Here is an 18,961-nt window from a genome sequence, read left to right as displayed (position 1 = left end):
AGCTAGAAAAAAAGCAGTTTTTAATTTATTTAAAAGCATTTTAAGGTAAAAATTATTAAAATCAGAGCATCTTCTGTCCATTCCATATCTGATTTTTAAAGGAAAAAGAAAAACTAAGAAAACAAAAAAATTTTTGTTTTTCGTTTTTTCACACTCAAAAAAGCAAAAATGAATGATTTTGACTGGATTTTTGTTTTTTTTGGTTTAGGGTAGGAAAACAGATAAATGACTTTAAAATTCATTATACACATGTAGGCGGTGCTGAAATGCCCTTTTTCCTCTGATTGGTCAACTAAATCTGAACTCGTGACGTCGCCCTCAAAATAATAGTCTTCTGCAAATCAGCACCCAGGCTTTTAACGATTATTATTTAATTATATATATATAAACCAAGTTAACATATTCTATCGTTTGATCAGTTAGCAGGCTTACATTCATTATGTATGCATAAATAAAATAAAAACGTAAATTAGCAGTAATATTAGACATTTGTCATTAAATAAGGTCAGTTTGTTGCCAAACGTCTTGCTGCTGCGCACCTGATGGTGAGCAAAGATTTCCAAGCAGACCCTGGAAGCATGATTGCTTCCGAGCAAGGCCTATATAATAATAATAATATTAATAATAATAATAAATATTGTTTACTGAGGCCTAATCCCAATTCTGTTTTTGTACCCCTCCCCCTTCCCCTGCAGTAGTTATTCCAGTTGTGTTATATTTTGGTATTTATCTTCACAAAAATCACTGAAGGCAAAAATATTATGTTATCATAATGATCTAATGTGGCAATAAACTTGTAACTGTACTGTGCATTTACACAGTGGCCATATTCATCTGTGTAAACACACCAAAAACAGCATTAGCATTATAGCAGACACTGTAAAAAGCTCATTCCCAGCTGCTAGACTTTTCTGACGGGGTATTCGAGTGTCATCGAGTGACAGAATTTTGTAAGACTGCTGTAAGGCAGTTAATATTAGGCATTATAGGTCGCAAAATTTAGCGTTTTTTATTTTAGCTTTTTTTTAAAAACATGACGGTAAAACACGAACGCGGTTATAGATGTATTAAAACGTGCTTGTTTGTGGATCTCCTTACTTTCAGGTGGAGGTATACAGCTGTTGTAGATGGTGTATTCTGGGAAATTTTTTTACCCCTTGGTTTCAAGTGTGGTCCTGAAAAATCTCTGTTTCAAAGGGTGTCTAGCCCTTCCCCTTAGCCCTACGCTTTCAAGATAAAGAGAATTGGGACACCCCTACCCCTTCACGTGAACGCACAAAACGAAGAAGACGTAGAATTGGGATTGGGCCTCAGTGTTTTTTTATTCTATAAATTTTTTAATAGTTGTTAGCAGGACCACAGTATGGACACATTGGACCCTGGGGCTATAACAAATGGTACCATTTGTTTTTATTTTATATTCTCCTATATTAATTATATATATATATATATATATATATATATATATATATATATATATATATATATATATATATATATATATATATATATATATATGACTATTATTTTGAGGGCGACATTATTTAGATTTGGTTGGCCAATCAGAGGAAAGATTTGGTTGGCCAATCAGAGGAAAAGGGTGTTTTGGCACCAACATGTGTATAATGAATTTTAAAGTCGTTGATCTGTTTTTCCTACCCTAAAGCAGCAAATAAAAATCGAGACAAAATCAGTTTTTTCATTGGTTTTTTTTTTTTTGTTTTTTTTTTTAGATTTTTGTTTTCTTAGTTTTCCTTTTCAGTTTTAAAACAGATATGGAGTGGACAGAATATACCCTGATTTATTAGCCCCCTTAAGCAATATTAATTGTGATTGTCTACAGAACAAACCATCATTAAACAATGACTTGCCTAATTACCATATTTTGCCTAATTAACATGGTTAAGCCACTTTAAGATGAATACTAGTATTTTAAATTAAAATATTATTTACAGTCATCATGGCAAAGATAAAATAAATCAGTTATTAGCAATGAGTTATGAAAACTATTATGATTAGAAATTTGTTGAAAAAAACATTAAGATTTGGGGGAAAATAAACAGGGGGTTCTTATACTAACTTTACTGGGGTTTTTTTGTTTTGTTTTTTTAGCGCTATAATAATTAATGCTGAAATTTCACCTGAGAGAAATGATCTCCTTTGTTTCGAGAACTTCTTTTAGGCCAGTTGCTAGTTTGAGTGCTAGAAAATGAATACGCACAAGACGAGCCAAATACGCTGGCAAAGTCTTCATTCATTCACAGGGTTGGCTAGATAACACATGGGGGCCATATGGGTGAAAGCTAAAAAAAAAAAAAGTTAGCTTACATCTGGGTCGACTCTTTCAATACCATTCTGGTTTCCAAATGTTCTCCAAAAGGCTGAATAATACGCGCCAACATGGCCACGAGCCACAGGATCGCATGTTGATGGTGCATGCCAAAATATTAAAGATGGAAGAAATGAATGAGGAAAAGAAACCTGATAGTAGTGTGGACTTGATGTTTGGAGCAGACTCGGTCCAGATTACTTCTGTGATCTTTCAAAACAAAGCGTTATGCTCTTGATAAAAGTCTGAAAATACTGACGCGCCACCCAATGCCACACAGGAAAAGGGATGTAATGGATTTCTTAGGACAGAAAAATAGCTTGTCAAAACAATTCATCAGCTCGTTCGGAAGAGGAAACCGGTTAACATTAGCACACACACACACACACATATACACAACACAAACATCAGCTTGTGAATGGTTGATTGGTGAACTCAAAGTGGGCCTTTAGGATTAGTCTCAAGGTTTTTTCTGATCGCTAAAAAACACTTTAGGAAATTTAAGACAGTTTATGACCAGAGGTATGGAAGAGGCTCTTACCATTGTTCAGATGTACGCCGTTTTCATTCTCTGGCCTGTACCTGCAGGAAATGGTAGCTTTTTAATTGTCAAGATGTGCCTCCAAGTAACAAAATAAAGTCCGTCTCTGGTCTTATTATGTCAGATTATGGCCAACAAACAGGGTTGGTCTGCACAGCATAATAGCCATATTTATTAAAGAAACAGTTCACCCAGAAATGATGAATCATTAGTTTGAAAGCAACATAATTAGTCACATGAAAGATTTACAGAGACTTATAAAGTGCTAGTGCCATATTAATCCAAGAATTCATCCATCAAGCAACAGTACTAAGTGACGAAATTGGGATTTGTAATTGAACTGAACTGAATCAACATGACATTGCATATTCAGTTATTTTCCGGTGTTAGTGTGCTTTGAAACATTGTATTGCATAAAGAGGTGTACAAATAAAAGTGACTTGACGTCAAACATTCACCTTTTGTGTTCCATAAAAGAAAAAGCCATTTCCATCTAAAACAAAAAACAAAACACAAGGGTAAATGATGTCTCATTTTTGGGTGAACTATCACTTTAACTTTTACATTATACACAAGTTTTAATGATATCATCTAGATTTAGTGCCAGACAAACATTGAAGTGTTAAGCATACATTGCTAATGCGTTTATAAAAGAGCAGAAAGCACTGAAGGAAGCATGTGGAGGCTTTTATTTTTATTTTTAAACAGACTAATCCTAAAGACTGAATTGTGAGAGGATGAAAGATGGAGTGGTGGGATGCTCTGTTCATAATGTATATGCAAATGAAAAGTATGTACAGAACTTAATTTTTAGGCAACAAACAAAGTCTTAAATGAATGTTCATCTTCATCAGTTTGTGATTGAAGTTGGCTGAAAGTGCATATTGAGGATGCGAAACCCCATCATTAACCACATTAGTTGCAAAGTAAGTGACATGGAGCTTATTTAGAGCATGTATTAACAAAACTGCACAAATATCAGCATGGATAGAAGGTTATTGAGTCTCACCTGAAGCAGGTTCCTGGATCTTTTCCCTCTTCCGCTTTTTTTTCTTTCCCTATAAAAAAAACAAATGATGAATATTGAGGGTCTTTAAAAAACTATTAAAATAAAATAAATAATACATTACTCAACACTAAACTAAAGTTACAACAAAATACAAAAAGTTTAAGTAAAATAAAACAAAATTACGTCAATTAAGTTTTGTAAACATTTAAATGAAATCAAATAAAATATAAAAACATTTCAATAAAATCAAACAAATAAATAAAATAAAAAATATATGAAAATATATAAACATAAAATAAAAATATGTTAAAATATATTAATATTTAAATATAATCAAGTAAAATTATTAAAATATATAAACATTTAAATATAATCAAGCGAGTAAAATTAATTTAAAAAAATATAAATAAAATTTTATAAACATTTAAATAAAATCAAACAAGTAAAATAAAAAATAGAAAATATATTAAAATATATAAACATAAAATAAAAATATAATAAAATATATAAACATTTAAATATAATCAAGCAAGTAAATTAAATTAAAATATATTTAAAATATAAACATTTAAATGAAATCAAACAAGTAAAATAAAAAACATTAAAATATATAAACATTAAATAAAAAATATCAAAATATATAAACATTTAAATATAATCAAGCAAGTATAATAATTTTTTTAAATATATTAACATTTAAATAAAATCAAACAAGTGAAATAAAATAAAAGTATATTAAAATATATAATAAATACAATAACTATTAAATAAAATAATTTAAATTAAATATTAAATTAAATAATAAATAAAATAAAATAAACATTAAATAATATCAAATTAAATATCTAATTAAATGAAATTAAATATCTAATTAAATCAAATTAAATATTAAACAAAATATTAAATTAAATAAATATTAAACAAAATATTAAAATAAAATGTTAAATTAAATTAAAAAACAAAAGACTTAAGGTTCCAATACCCCTTCCTAACTCTCTCAGATAGAATATTCTAATCACCAATCAGAAAGTTAAATAGGAATAAAACATCAGGCCCTTCTTCCAATTGACACGACAAACACTCCTCTCGAGTGAGGAGTCTGGACTGCTTTAGGATTTGTAGCTTACCCAAAATCCCCTGGCAGGATGACTATAGGTATAGATAGCGCCGCACTGTCATTTTGCAGTCCAATATGAGCCACGCTTTGGTTGCCTGCTGTAAAGTCTGATAATCCACTTATTCAGTCACTAATCTGTGTATTCTAGCCCTCGCTGACAGAACCAAGAAGCCCAGAGCAGTAGAAACTGTCAATGACAGAGCAGGGATACGCTCAGAATCCTTAGCACTATTAAATACAAGTGTGCTCCCACCACTAATATATAAGTGGAGATGAAAGTTCATCTGTCTTTGAAGTGTTTCCTTTTAGCCCTGTTGCCTTTCCAGTTAGTGATTAGTGTGAAAGCCAGGTTTTAGTTTTAGCATCACATCCTGGCACTTCACATTGAGGGAGATTTATGCCTGTTAAAACTTCCAAAGTTGTCATCCCACCACCATATATTACGAGTGCGAATTCAGCCTTCATAGCTGCCACGCTAGTATAAGCTAAAGGAGTAGTGTGAAGTTAATAATACGGAGAAAACTAGCAAACAATAGTGTTTTCATACTGAGGATTTTGGCCCTGTTCACACACACATGGATATACACTTACTGGCTACTGTATTAGGTACACCTTTCTAGTACCGGGTTGGTCCCCAAATGTCGCAGCAAAAATCGAGACTCATTAGACCAGGCAACGTTTTTCAATCTAAAATTGTCCAGTTTTGGGGAGCCTGTGAGAATTGTAGCCTCAGTTTCCTTTTCTGCTTCTGCAGACCTCGATTGTAACGAGTGGCTTACTGTTGCCTTTCTATTAGCTCGAACCAGTCTGGCCATTCTCCTCTGAAATCAACAAGGAATTTACGACCACAGAACTGCCGCTTACTGGATATTTTCTCTTTTTCAGGCCATTCTCTGTAAACCCTGGAGATGTTTGTGTGTGAAAATCCTAATAGATCAGCAGTTTCTGAAATACTCAGACCAGCCCGTCCAACAACCATTCCACGTTCAAATTCACTTAAATCACCTTTCTTCCCCATTCTGATGTTCTGTTTGAACTACAGGAGATCCTCTCGACCATGTCTGCATGCCTAAATGTATTGAGTTGCTGCCGTGTGATTGGCTGATTTTGCACTAACAAGCAGTTAGACAGGCGTACCTAATAAAGTGGCCAGTGAGTGTATTTATAAACAGTTTCTGCTCCGTCTTAAAAAAGGAAAACTCTCATCCACATGTGCGAAAAAATAAAATCTTCGTAAACATGAAAAGACAAAAACACCTTATAAAGTGTCGTTAAGAGCATTTAAGATCATCAGATGGTGATATACTCCTAACCGTATAATCAGAAGCCTGAAAAAGTCTTACCATATCCGCCTTTAAAAATAAATCATCATTTTTACAGGAATTTAAGTGAAAAAAGATGCAAACGTGGACATACAGCCAAACACCATAGAAGAAGCTGCAGTTTTAAAAATAGTCAGATTTACATTCTTTATAAATTTATATATATATATATATATATATATATATATATATATATATATATATATATATATATATATAATTAATAAAATATTAATAAAAATAAAAATATATATGCTATTAATAAACATATATGTGTTTCCATCAAGGTGTTAGAGAGCTGACTGTAGTATTGGTAACCTGTGATTGATCGCGTGTTTGTTTATGAGCTTATTCAGCAAATGCGTTTCCATCTCACAATATCGGCATTAACTTTTCATTGCATGGTGCAAAACCACCTCAAACGAGTGCAAAAAGATTGTAAATAAAAGCTTTTTATTCTAAATTTGCCATTTCTATTACTTGCTTCTCATGCTATTGTTAAAATGTGCATTAACACATGGTGACAGAAATCCAGCTAGTGACTGAAGTTTGGCGACTCATTTTTATTTTATAGTTCATCTATTGGCACATCAATATTGCTATTTCATAGATCTATGTAACTATTTGGGTGTTACTCTTTAAACCCTAGTCAAAACCCTAATGTCCAAACAAGATGTATTTTCTCTCATTTGTGAACCATAAGCTGTGCAAAAGAGTGTGATTTGTTTGTAAAATTAGTTTTGCAATTTACACAACAATGTCTTCACAAATTTTGTCTTGCCGTACATATTTGTTCATGTTTCCCGCTTTATATTAAGTGGCCTTTACTACTAAATGCATTGAAAAACAAGAACAACTTATTTATTGTGTTCATAATGAATTGCACAACACTTCTGGTTCTCTTGAGGTGGGATACGGGTAGGGTTAGGACAGGTTTGGTGGTATGGAAAGGTTAAAGGGTGGGTTCAGTTGTAAGGGATGGGTAAACAGTGTAATTATAAATGTAATTACAGAAATTAATTACATTAAGTACAATGTAAAAACATAACAAGTGCACTATACCTAATGATCAATTTAAAAGGCAAGTACATAGTAATTAAAGCCAATCAAGGGGTTAATTCACCCATACATTTAACCCTTTAACCTCTTAGGGCCCAAGGTGTTTTTTTACATGCATTTTTTATTTCTCTTTGCTATTTGGGCTTATTGGAACCGAATTAGAATAAACCTAAGTATCATCTTTTGATTTGATGTACTTTTGAAGAAAAATGATGTGCATATATGTGGATTCGTGGTCCGAATTTGCATAAAACACTTTTTCCTGACTGTTTTTTTAATACATTAATAACACATACATATTTTTTAACATGTTTTGACTATAAGAGAGTAAAAACAACACTTCTTCCCATTTTGGCCAGTTAAAAACAGTGTTTGGGAGATTTAATATGCTGCAAAAATGGATGACACTGTATGTCTGTAACTAAATATAATCCAAAGTATTTTAAATAGCCACTTAAGAGCTGAAATGTGCTGTCCACGCATGTGGCCACTAAGCCCTAGGAGGTTAATATTAAGTGAGACCAAACTAATAACATTCAATGCAATTTTAATTGCTTAAATCTACATTTATACAAACAAATTTGCAAAAGAACATTTTGATGAGCAATTTGTAAAAATAAAAATGTTTTTGATTAATGAAACTGAAATGTTTTGCAGTATGAACAAATATTGTTATTTGCATATTAGTCTTGCAAATATTCAACTTATTTCGTTAACATACTGTGAATTTAACCCCTAGGTAGTCTTGAACTTAGCAGTCTTCAGACTTTTCAGATAGGCAAACCAACTTCTCAAACTTATTTAATAATTATTTAGGTAAGATTATCATCTGAAATTGTCTTGTATCGTGTCCTTTGTGCATCTAGCATGCATCTATATATTTTTCTGTATATATGCTCTCAACATACAGCACAACTCTCCCCATCCGCCATGTGTGAGTGTGGACACTTACATAATTGTCTCTGGCAGACCATCCTGGGTAAAGCTGCATATGGAGCTGCCGTTCCTTGCGGGCTAATTCGTAATACTTAGCTTGCTCTTCCCGAGATAAAGCATGCCACTGTTCGGTGCAGAGGGAGATTAGAGACAGAGAGAGAGAGAGAGAGAGAGGAGGGGGGAAGAAAAAAAAAGTAGTCAATTACTGACATGCACTTTTAAGTTTCTTCCAAAGAGACACGTGCTGGAGTTTGGCTAGAAACCCTTGTTAACTTTCAAATGTTGCGTGTGTGTGTGTGTGTACATGTGTGTGTGTGTGTGCCTGGGGGTGGAATGGAACATGATGAAGAGATTAACATATGCAGCGATGAGAGAAGAGGAAGAAAAAAAAACACGAAACTTTGATTTCATATCAAAACACTGGTTCCAATTTAGCGGCGCTTTACTTCAAACCATGTCAGGGTGCAATTACCCCACACCGCCGCAAAACGCTCCTTTGCTGTGGCTAGCCACAGAGGCTTTGGTTAAGGCATTAAATATGTTTAACGGTGGCTCTTTTTCCAATTCCAAAACACAGGAATACAATCTGTTATATGCACTACCTGACTGATTTCTGATTCATCAGCTTGATGTACTGGTTAATCCGAGATGGATAAAAGTGCTAACTCCATTCGTATAAGGAAGATTTTTAAGATACGAACCCTCCGGCCGAGGATCTGATTGATAGCGGCGCTCTCCTTCAGCGTGCATTCGGCCACCACATTGGCGCGCATCTCTTTCATATACAGCATGAAAGCGTTTAGAGGTTTCTTGATGTGAGGTCTTTTGGGCTCCTGCTCCTTTCTCTGCTCGTGCTGAGGTTTCCTGAAGAAGGAAAGAGTTAAAAAAAAGGGGGGGATGGGAATTATTAAGTGATACATGGAAATACAAAAAAATGCTCAGAGGGTGGTGCGAAAGCGGCTGCCACAGCGACGCCACTGAGTGTGAGAGAGCGCCGAATGTCTGATTCCAACCACCAATCAGAAAGCTGCATGAGAGAACAATCTGGGAGCCAGTGCCGAAAAAGCAAGCAGCGGCTTTTAATTATGTCCAGTTGGGTGCTTTCATGCAAAGAGATTACTTCACCAGTAATGGCAACCAAACCTAAATATTCCAACCAAGTCTATGAGACTCGATACTTCACTCGCGTTCGTGACCTGATTCCAAGTTATAGCTGAAATCAGATGCACTAAAAACATTAAAGAATTGATTATGTATTAGATGCTTTTTTGTATTGTAAATCAAGTCAAATGTGATGTTCCCCAACTGTCTATGCAAGGTTAGACTGGTTTTTCAACATTATGTTAGGGAATTAGAGAGCTTGTTTGAATAGACCCTCATCGCTATTATCAGACATCTTATCAAAGGCACAATTGGTAATTTTCACCACTAGAGGGCGCATATTCACAACAAACAAAGGTCTAATATGATGACGTCGTGACTAAGTGTGGAATCGTGTTTAAGCATATCCACATCACCAATATTAGATGCTTTATTAAAGGTCCAATGTCATTTTCACCACTAGATGGGGCCTATTCACAAAAAATAAAGGTATATTTTGAAGACGTCGGGACTAACTGTGGAATCATGTTTAAACAACCACATCACCAATATTAGATTCTTTATTAAAGGCCCAATGTCATTTTCACCACTAGAGGGCGGGTATTCACAACAAACAAAGGTGTATAATGATGACGTCATGACTGAGTGTGGAATCGTGTTTAAACATATCCACATCACCAATATTAAATGCTTTATTAAAGGCCCAATATGTCATGTTCACCACTAGAGGGCACGTATTCACAACAAACAAAGGTATATTTTGAAGATGTCGTGACTGAGTGTGGAATCATGTTTAAACATAACCACATCACAATTATTAGATCGTTATTACAGGCACAATATGTCATTTTCACCACTAGAGGGTGCATATTCACAACAAACAAAGGTATATTTTGAAGACAAAGTGAACGAGGGTAGAATCATGTTTAAATATATCCACATCATCATTATTAGATGATATAATCTTAATCTCAAATGCATAATATGTAATTTTAACCACTAGAAGGCGTATATCCACAACAAGGGTATATTTTGATGACGTCATGACTGAGTGTGAAATCATGAATAAATATATCCACATTGCCATTATTAGATGTTTTATTAAAGGCACATTGTCATTTACACCACTAGAGGGTGTCCATTTACAATAAACAAAGGAGTATTTTGATGACATAGTGACTGTGGAATTATGTTTAGATATATCTACATCACTATTGTTAGATGCTTTATTAAAGGTACATTGTCATTTTCACCACTAGAGGGCGTGTATTCACAACAAACAAAGGTGTATTTTGATGACATTGTGACCGAGTGTGGAATCATGTTAGAATTCTATGTATATCACCATTATTATATGCTTTATTAAAGACACAGTATGCCATTTTCACCACTAGATGGCGCATTTTCACTACAAACAAAGGTGTATTTTGATGATGTCATAACTGAGTGTGGAATCATGTTTAAATATATCTACATCATCATTATTAGATGCTTTATTAAAGGCACAATGTCATTTTCACCACTAGAGGGTGCCTATTCATAACAAACAATGGTGTGTTTTGATGAGGTCATGACTGAGTGTGGAATCGTGTTTAAATATAACCACATTGCCATTATTAGATGCTTTATTAAAGGCACAATGTGCAATTTTCACCACTAGATGGCGTATATTCACAACAAACAAAGGTTTAATTTGATGACGTCATGACTGAGGGTGGAATCGTGGAAGTTGTGGTCTTCATTACATCCTATGGGACTTCTGCAGAAATGTTCATAAATGAGCAGCTGATCGGCGCTTATGATGGTAGTATGAAGCAGAGTAAGACTGAAAGATGTCGAAGTGAAAGTCCTATGTCAAATATATGTGCTAAAATGGAATATAGGCATGTCGGTTGCATTTTAGAAGTCTTCCAACTGCCTGGATGAAACACTTACATGTGCATCAGGTCTGTGTCGTGCTCCTGTTTCACCTGTGGGTTGACAATGGCTGGATGGGGGATTCCTGTGGCGTGGGGTCCAGGAGGGCCTGGTACCATGTGATGTGAGAACCTGAAAGTGGGAAGTCATTTGTGTGGGTTAAATGTGCCATTCACCACGAGTAAACTTGAAACTTTTGAAGATTCATGCTACAAGAAAATAAAGAAAAATGAATGGATGTGTCATGAACAATTAATAGCTAATCGTAATCTATTGATGATCCATGTTAAAATAATACACACACATATATACACATACATATACATTATATATAAGTGCACTTACCAACCCAGAGGAGGGGTCATCTGTCCAACTCCCCCCGGGGAAAGGGGATAGAAATTGGGAATGTCTGGTCCAGGATGATGCCTGGGCATACCTGCTTCAGGATCGAAGAAGCAGAGTATTATAAAAGCGACAGTGGCGTGTGTTAGTGTGAGACAGACACATCTGGAGAACAGCAGTGTGGCATCAATGTGTGCTGCACAGTCGGGCCCTGCGGTCCGGTGCGGTGCATAAGCGGATCATGGGATAATTAGGAATGCTCTTGCGCTGTTCTAATAAGCCCCGCTGATATGATTCATGCTGCTTATGGATGTCAGTTGGCCTGCAGTACTAAGCTTCTCAACTTCACCCCAAACACACACACACACATGCACGGGAACTCACATTCACACCAAGGTCAAGACTGTGTTTGTGTATGAAGACTTAAACGTGAATAAAGGCCCTAGGGCTAAATTAAACTGTCAAAGGGGCGTCTAAGGATGACAACAAAGCCTTGGGGATGTGTACACACACACAGCAAGAACAGAAGGTTTAAATAAAAAACAAGCCCGCATCTCCAAATCATCATTTCTCTCTCACTCTATTGTTTTACATGGTAAGCAAAATATGCAGACTGTAAAATACTAAAACTTTTTTGTTTTTGTGAAGCTTATTTATAAAATAATTTCGAGAGGATCACGTGCTTATGATTGCTTGCGGCTGGTCCTGCATTATTCAACTTATGATTCACCAATCAGACGATTCCTAAGCCACTATAAATACCCTAAGTTCCATATGACAGCCATATTCGTTTTGAAGAATCCCCCCTTCAACCTCTACTCCTCCTCCTTTCCCACATGGTGGCCCAGTGTTTAGCACTGTTGCCTCACAGCAAGAACGTCACTGGTTCTAGTCCTTACCAGGGCCGGAGTGGGACTCCTTTTCAGCCCTGGAGTTTCGAGCCTCAGACCGGTCCACCTCAGTTCACGACTGACTAAGTTTTATTAAAATAAGGTCATTTCCAATTCAGTTTCTAATTACACTATCACGTCTGTCTTTGAGAAAACAGCAGCTCTAGAACTTCAAATGTTCAACAACCCTAACAGTATTATATGTCTTAACATTAAAAATTAAAAAAAATTATATATTCAGATGAGGATCAAACCCGGGTCGGTGGCGTCGTAATCTAATGTGCTAACCACTGGACCACAACAGCTGTATATTGAAAGGTGGCTCATCTGATTTATATCATCATTAACCTGCAGGTTGGCTATATATAAAAATAGCAAAATAATGCGGTAAAATAATGAATAAGAACACTGTGGTCAAGTAAATAAATAAATTCATTTAAAAAGTGTGACTGCTGAGAGCAACAGATTCTGGAGCTAGGGACACTGGCCCTAGCGGCCAAAAAATGGACCGGCCCAACGGGAATTCTCCCGGTCCTCCCGATTAGCCAATCTGGGCATGGTCCTTACCAATCCATCCGATGTTTCTATGTAAAGAGTAGCTATCTCTTAAGAACAATCACTATCTGTTCATTAGCTACTACAGCAGGGGAGTTCATCTCAAGATCTACCTGAGCTCAAACACCCCTCTCGCCTTGCAAATGGGAGGGAGCCCTCGGCTCGAGGATCTTATGAGCTCAGGGCTCTCTCCCGGGACAGCATGCCGAACAAGCTTTATAAGCAAGAGTGTTGCTATGCAGTTACAACTTGCCATGGTATTCTGTATTGTGATTTCAAGAAAAACATAATGAAGACTTTGGAGTGGCCTAGCCAAAGCCCTGACCTGAATGCAATTGAGATGCTGTGCATGACCTTGACAAGGCTAGGCAAGTCAAGTTTATTTATAGAGCAGTTTTCATACACAGTGGCAATTCAAAGTGCTTTACATAAACAAGAATAAAAGAGACAAGTGTATGAGAAAATAAAAACAAATAGCAGTGATGAAAACAGATCAAATTGTGTTAAAGCGGTTATAAAAGAATGAAAAAGAAAAGAGAGAAAGACATAATAGTGTGATCTGTCAGATGTGGCACAGTGCTCATTTAGTAAAGGCACAGCTAAACAGATGCCTTTTCAGACTTGATTTAAGTGTACCTAATGTCGGAGCACATCTGATCATTTCTGGAAGCCGATTCAATCAGTGGGAGGCGTAATAGCTGAAAGCAAATTCACCCTGCTTTGAATGAACTCCAGGAATTTCTAGTTTATATGATCCTAAAGATCTGAGTGATCTGTTGGGTTTGTATTCAGTGAGCATATCTGTAATGTATTGAGATCCTAGGCCGTTTAGTGACTTATAAACCAGTAATAATATTATCTATTTTGAATGTAACTGGGAGCCAGTGTTAAAACCTGAGGACAGGTGTGATGTGCTCTGATTTTCTGGTTCTGGTTGGAATCCTGGCCACAATGTTCTGGAAACGGCCATTCATGCCCAAAATAAGGCTGAATTACAACCATTTTAAAAACATGAGTGGGCCAAAATTCCTCCACAGCGCTGTAACAGACTCTTTGCAAGTTATCGAAAACGCTTGATCACAGTGGTTGCTGCTGAGGGTGGACCAACCAGTTGTTAGCCCCTGTGTGAAAAAGTGTTTGCCCCCATAAAGCTATGTATTTTTGTATTTGTTTCATTCATTCAGTCATTTTCTTGTCGGCTTAGTCCCTTTATTAATCCGAGGTCGCCACAGCGGAATGAACCACCAACTAATCCAGCAAGTTTTTTATGCAGCGGATTCCTTTCCAGCCGCAACCCATCTCTGGGAAACATCCACACAGACTCATTCACACACACACACACACACACACACACACACACTATGGACAATTTAGCCTTTCCAATTGACCTGTACTGCATGTCTTTGGACTGTGGGGGAAACCGGAGCACCCGGAGTGCGAACAACATGCAAACTCCACACAGAAACGCCAACTGAGCCGAGATTCGAACCAGCAACCCAGCGACCTTCTTACTGCTAGGCGAACGTGCTACCCACTGCACCGCTTTGTATTTGTTTTTCCTTAATAATATAAACAGTCATTTAAAAACTGGAAGAGTTTACTTGTGTTACCTTTGCCTAATTTTTAAATTTGTGTGATAATCTGAAACATTAAAGTGTGACAAACATGCAAAAAAAAAAAAAAAAAAAAAAACAATCAGTAAAGGGGCAAACACTTTTTCACACCACTGTATACGTATATAGATAAATCACATGTAAGTAATAATTCATTTAATTTAGTCAACATTTTAAATAATTTACAACTTAAAAACTAATTTAAAACTATTTAAAAGGAGTGAAATGTAAGGGTTTAAAGAATAGATTTTCCTTGATAAACAGAAATGCTGTTACACTGAATGACTTTGGTCTTTCTGTAAACCATGGTAAAAATGTGCAATTATCATGATGCATCACTAATATTTATTCAAAATAAATCAGTACAATAGCGCACCTTTGACTTCACTACATCTGAATTCTAAGAAAGCCTAATGTCAGTGTATTTTTGCCTTCAGCCCATTAAGTTTGATGAATAAGTGACTTGATTTTTGTGTATGTAAACAGAGGCAGTTTTGGATCATTGGCCAATCTGCTAGTGGCGTGCGGCCCCATTCGGGCTATTTATATCTCTCCATCACATCCCGGCTGCCACAGAGGTGAGTGTTCACCGGAAAGAGCACATATTGAGTTGAGTTCGCGTGCGACGGCGTCTGCCAAAAATCTCTCCACCCCTTTTAAACTTTAACCCCACCTTCTTTGAACGACTTGAGGGAAATTAGATTCTGGTGGGAATGGACTGTTAGCTTTTTAAAGTGTAAGTGTGTAGCTAACATATTTTTGGATCAGGGATAATGGAGAACACTTATATACACCAGGAAATTACATTACATCACTGAAACACATTTAAAGGGTTAGTTCACTCAAAAATTAAAACTCCTTTTATTCCAAACCTGCATGCCTTTCTTCTGCAGAACTTGTTTATTCATTTTTCTAAATTAAATGTTTCTGTATTCCATCCACTAGTTAACCTTGATGTTTCTTTGCCTTTTCTATGACTAAGTTTCTACTTTTTTGAATTGAGATTGTGGTTTATGAGCATTGTTTAGCCAAATCACACATTAAAGCAAATATTTTCCAAAATCAGATCTTTACTACAGTCTCTGGACCTGCTGCATCCCAAACACTAATATTTTAGTGATATATATAAAAAAAATTACATCAGATATTAGACAATATAAACATTACAAACATTATTTTCAAAAATATTACTTTATTTTTTATTTAGCATTTGTTGAGCCGCCCCATATGGATTGATAAAGCATTTTGGAGTAGGAAATGGTGATGTGACATTATCAAACATCAGGTACATTTGTATATATATACGATTTTAGTATCCAAAAAGCATACCAAATTAATTAAGATCAAGAAACAAAGTTTAAACTAAATATATATAATATATATAGGAACGCATATAGGAGTTTATTTTTTAATTTTTTTTAGTATTTTCTCAAAATATGTTAATTTCTGTTAATATTATTGGAGTGGCCTAGTCAAAGCCCTGACCTGAATCCAATTGAGATGCTGTGGCATGACCTTAAAAAGGAGGTTCATGTTCCAAAAGCCTCCAATGTGACTGAATTACAACCATTTTTGAAAAGCATTTGGAGCAGAAAATTTAGACGTGACATTATCAGACACAAAGTACATTTATGTATTTTAGTAACCAAAAAGCATAGCCAATTAATTCAGATTAAAAAAAAAAACTTACCATTGTTAAACCAAATTAAATTGTGACAAAAATATATTCAAGAACCCAATGGAGGGTTTTTTTCTATTTTCTCAAAATATATTAATTTTGGTTATTATCATTGGAGTGGCCTACTCAAAGCCCTGACCTGAATCCAGTCGAGATGCTGTGTTTTTTTTTTTTTTTTTTTGTATTTTCTTAAAATAATGTTAATCCTTATTAATATTACAACTCAGAAGAACTGCAAGAGTGTTGCTATGCAGTTGCAACTTGCAAGGATATTCTGGGTGGTTGTTATGTGATTGTTAGAAAAACATAATGAAGTATTTGGAGTGGCCTAATCAAAGCCCTGACCTGAATCTAATTAAGATGCTGCGGCATGACCCTAAAAAAACAGTTTATGTTCAAAATTTTCCAATGTGGCTGAATTACAACCATTTTTGAAAAGCAGTTGGAGCAGGAAATGGTGATGTGACATCATCTGACATCAAGTAGATTTATATACACGATTTTAGTAACCAAAAAGCATACCCAATTAATTAAGATCAAGACACTTAAAGTGTTGGTAAAACATGTTAAAATGCCTAGTCAAAGCTCTGACCTATATTTGAAATGCTGTGGCATGACCTTGAACAGGCGGTTCATGTTCAAAACGCCTCCAATGTGGCTGAATTTCAACCTTTTTGAAAAAGATGAATGGCACAAAACTCCTTCACAGCGCTGTAACAGACTCATTGCAAGTAATCGAAAACACTAATAACAAAGTTTTAACTATCATTACTATTGATATATTATTGTTTTTGGTGAAGTTTTTTTTAGTTTAAAATGTAATAGTCATAATACTAAATAGTAATAGTTTAAAAGTAGTATAGTCACAATTTAGTCCAGGGATATTAAAGTAAAAAAAAGAATGAAATAATAGACAGTTGGGGTTCCGCGAGTACATCATATATGATCATAGTTTTTCTAAGATAAACTAGTAAAATAGTTGTTAAGTGACTGTCCAATCAGCTCTAGACATGAGGTTTATGTGTTTGTGTCCTTATATGGTGAGAAACTCACTGAAAACATCTCGAGTGTTCATGAGTTCTGATGTCACAGGACCATGACGCAACTTGTTAATGGCTTGTCAGTCGTAGCATGTTTGTTGACGCTTGAGGGTTGTTCATGCAACCCAACTTCATGTCTGTTTACACTTTAATGAATATGTTTGTGTATCATTAACAAAAAAGGTGTACATCAATATATACAGATACTGTGTCATCATCCAGTCCTGAAAATATGGATTTGAAGCTACAAAGCAAATATAAATTTTAAACAATTAAAAGATTTTAAAGAAATCTTCATGGATCAATTGATGTTAATAAAAACCTTCATTTAACAGTTTCAAGAGTTCACACTTAGCTGATGGTTGATTATAAAGCTTGTTTGGCATGCTGTCCCACACTTAACTGAGCCTGGGGCTCCCTCCTGTTTGCAGGGTGAGAGGGGAGTTTGAGCTCAGGTAGATCTCGAGAACTCCCCTGCTATTTATGGCTAATGACAAATTAGGGATTGCTACAGAGAGATATACTGCTGATTAAGAGCTCATCTGTGGTGCTAATTTGGTTTGGTCAATTCACCTATGTCGCAAGTTTTTGGACTGTGTGATGAAACTGGAGAACCCATGGGAAGTTTACGCGAACATGAGGAGAATGTGTAAATGAGGGGATTCTTCAAACCGAAGATGACTGAGACAAGGTATTCTGGTTATTTATAATGAGTTAAGGATCATCCGATTGGTGAATCACCCATTAGGTAGTGCGGTCAATCATATGCATGTGCTCCTCTCGAAATTAGTTTAATCAACTTCACATTAATGCTTAATCGTAATATTAACCAAGCTGCATTCAATCAAATGTTGAAAAAAATAATAATTGTATACGTGTATACATTTTGGTAACACTTTACAATAAGGTTCATTAGTTAATGCATTAACTAACATGAACTAATCATGAACAACACTTGTACAGCATTTATTAATCATAATTAAACATTTACTAATGCATTATTAGCATCCAAGTCCGTGCTTGTAAACATTAGTTAATGCACTGTGAGTTAACATGAACTAACAATAAACAACTGTATTTTCATTAACTAAAGTTTACTAACATGAATAAATACTGTAGTAAATGTAATGTTCATTGTTTAGTCATGTTAGTAAACACATTAATTAACATTAACTAATGAACCTTATTGTAAAGTGTGACCAATATTTTTATTTATTTATTCATTTTCTTTTCAGCTTAGTTCCTTTATAATTTAAATCCCTTTAAAATGAATATCATCTTCAGTACTTTTTCCCAGTACAAATAACTAAGTCCAATGAGAAGAGAGGTTTATGCTTAGGGCGTGCTCACACTATGTACAGTTGCCTTGAACCGGGTCAAAGCACGCTTGTCGCCCCTTCCGTCTCCCCTGACGGCCCGCACTCACATTACATTCAGGCCTAGGCACGCTTACGTCACCGATGCTGTGCTGTTCAGTAAGCGCTTTCGCTCATCACAGTGGGGATTTCTTTA

General features: G+C 35.3%; 1 protein-coding gene across 6 annotated transcripts in view; it reads right to left on the bottom strand.

Annotated features, from left to right (window-relative positions):
* lef1 (lymphoid enhancer-binding factor 1) overlaps positions 1 to 18,961 on the bottom strand; it is an 89,363-nt gene that overhangs the window by 14,122 nt on the left and 56,280 nt on the right. The window contains exons 5-11 of one of the 6 annotated variants that reach the window (XM_068222904.2): positions 11,677 to 11,770; positions 11,350 to 11,463; positions 9,015 to 9,177; positions 8,330 to 8,437; positions 3,880 to 3,928; positions 3,329 to 3,363; positions 2,871 to 2,911 (exon numbers count right to left, since the gene is read on the bottom strand). In XM_068222904.2, the coding sequence (XP_068079005.1) occupies positions 2,894 to 2,911; positions 3,329 to 3,363; positions 3,880 to 3,928; positions 8,330 to 8,437; positions 9,015 to 9,177; positions 11,350 to 11,463; positions 11,677 to 11,770 (581 nt within the window). In that variant the 3' untranslated portion in view covers positions 2,871 to 2,893. 6 annotated transcript variants of the gene reach the window in all.

This window comes from Danio rerio, chromosome 1 (genome assembly GCF_049306965.1).
Source record: "Danio rerio strain Tuebingen ecotype United States chromosome 1, GRCz12tu, whole genome shotgun sequence".
Classification (NCBI taxonomy): domain Eukaryota; kingdom Metazoa; phylum Chordata; class Actinopteri; order Cypriniformes; family Danionidae; genus Danio; species Danio rerio.
The sequence above is the reverse complement of the archived record's forward strand: the minus strand, read 5'-3'. Positions and strand labels throughout refer to the sequence as shown.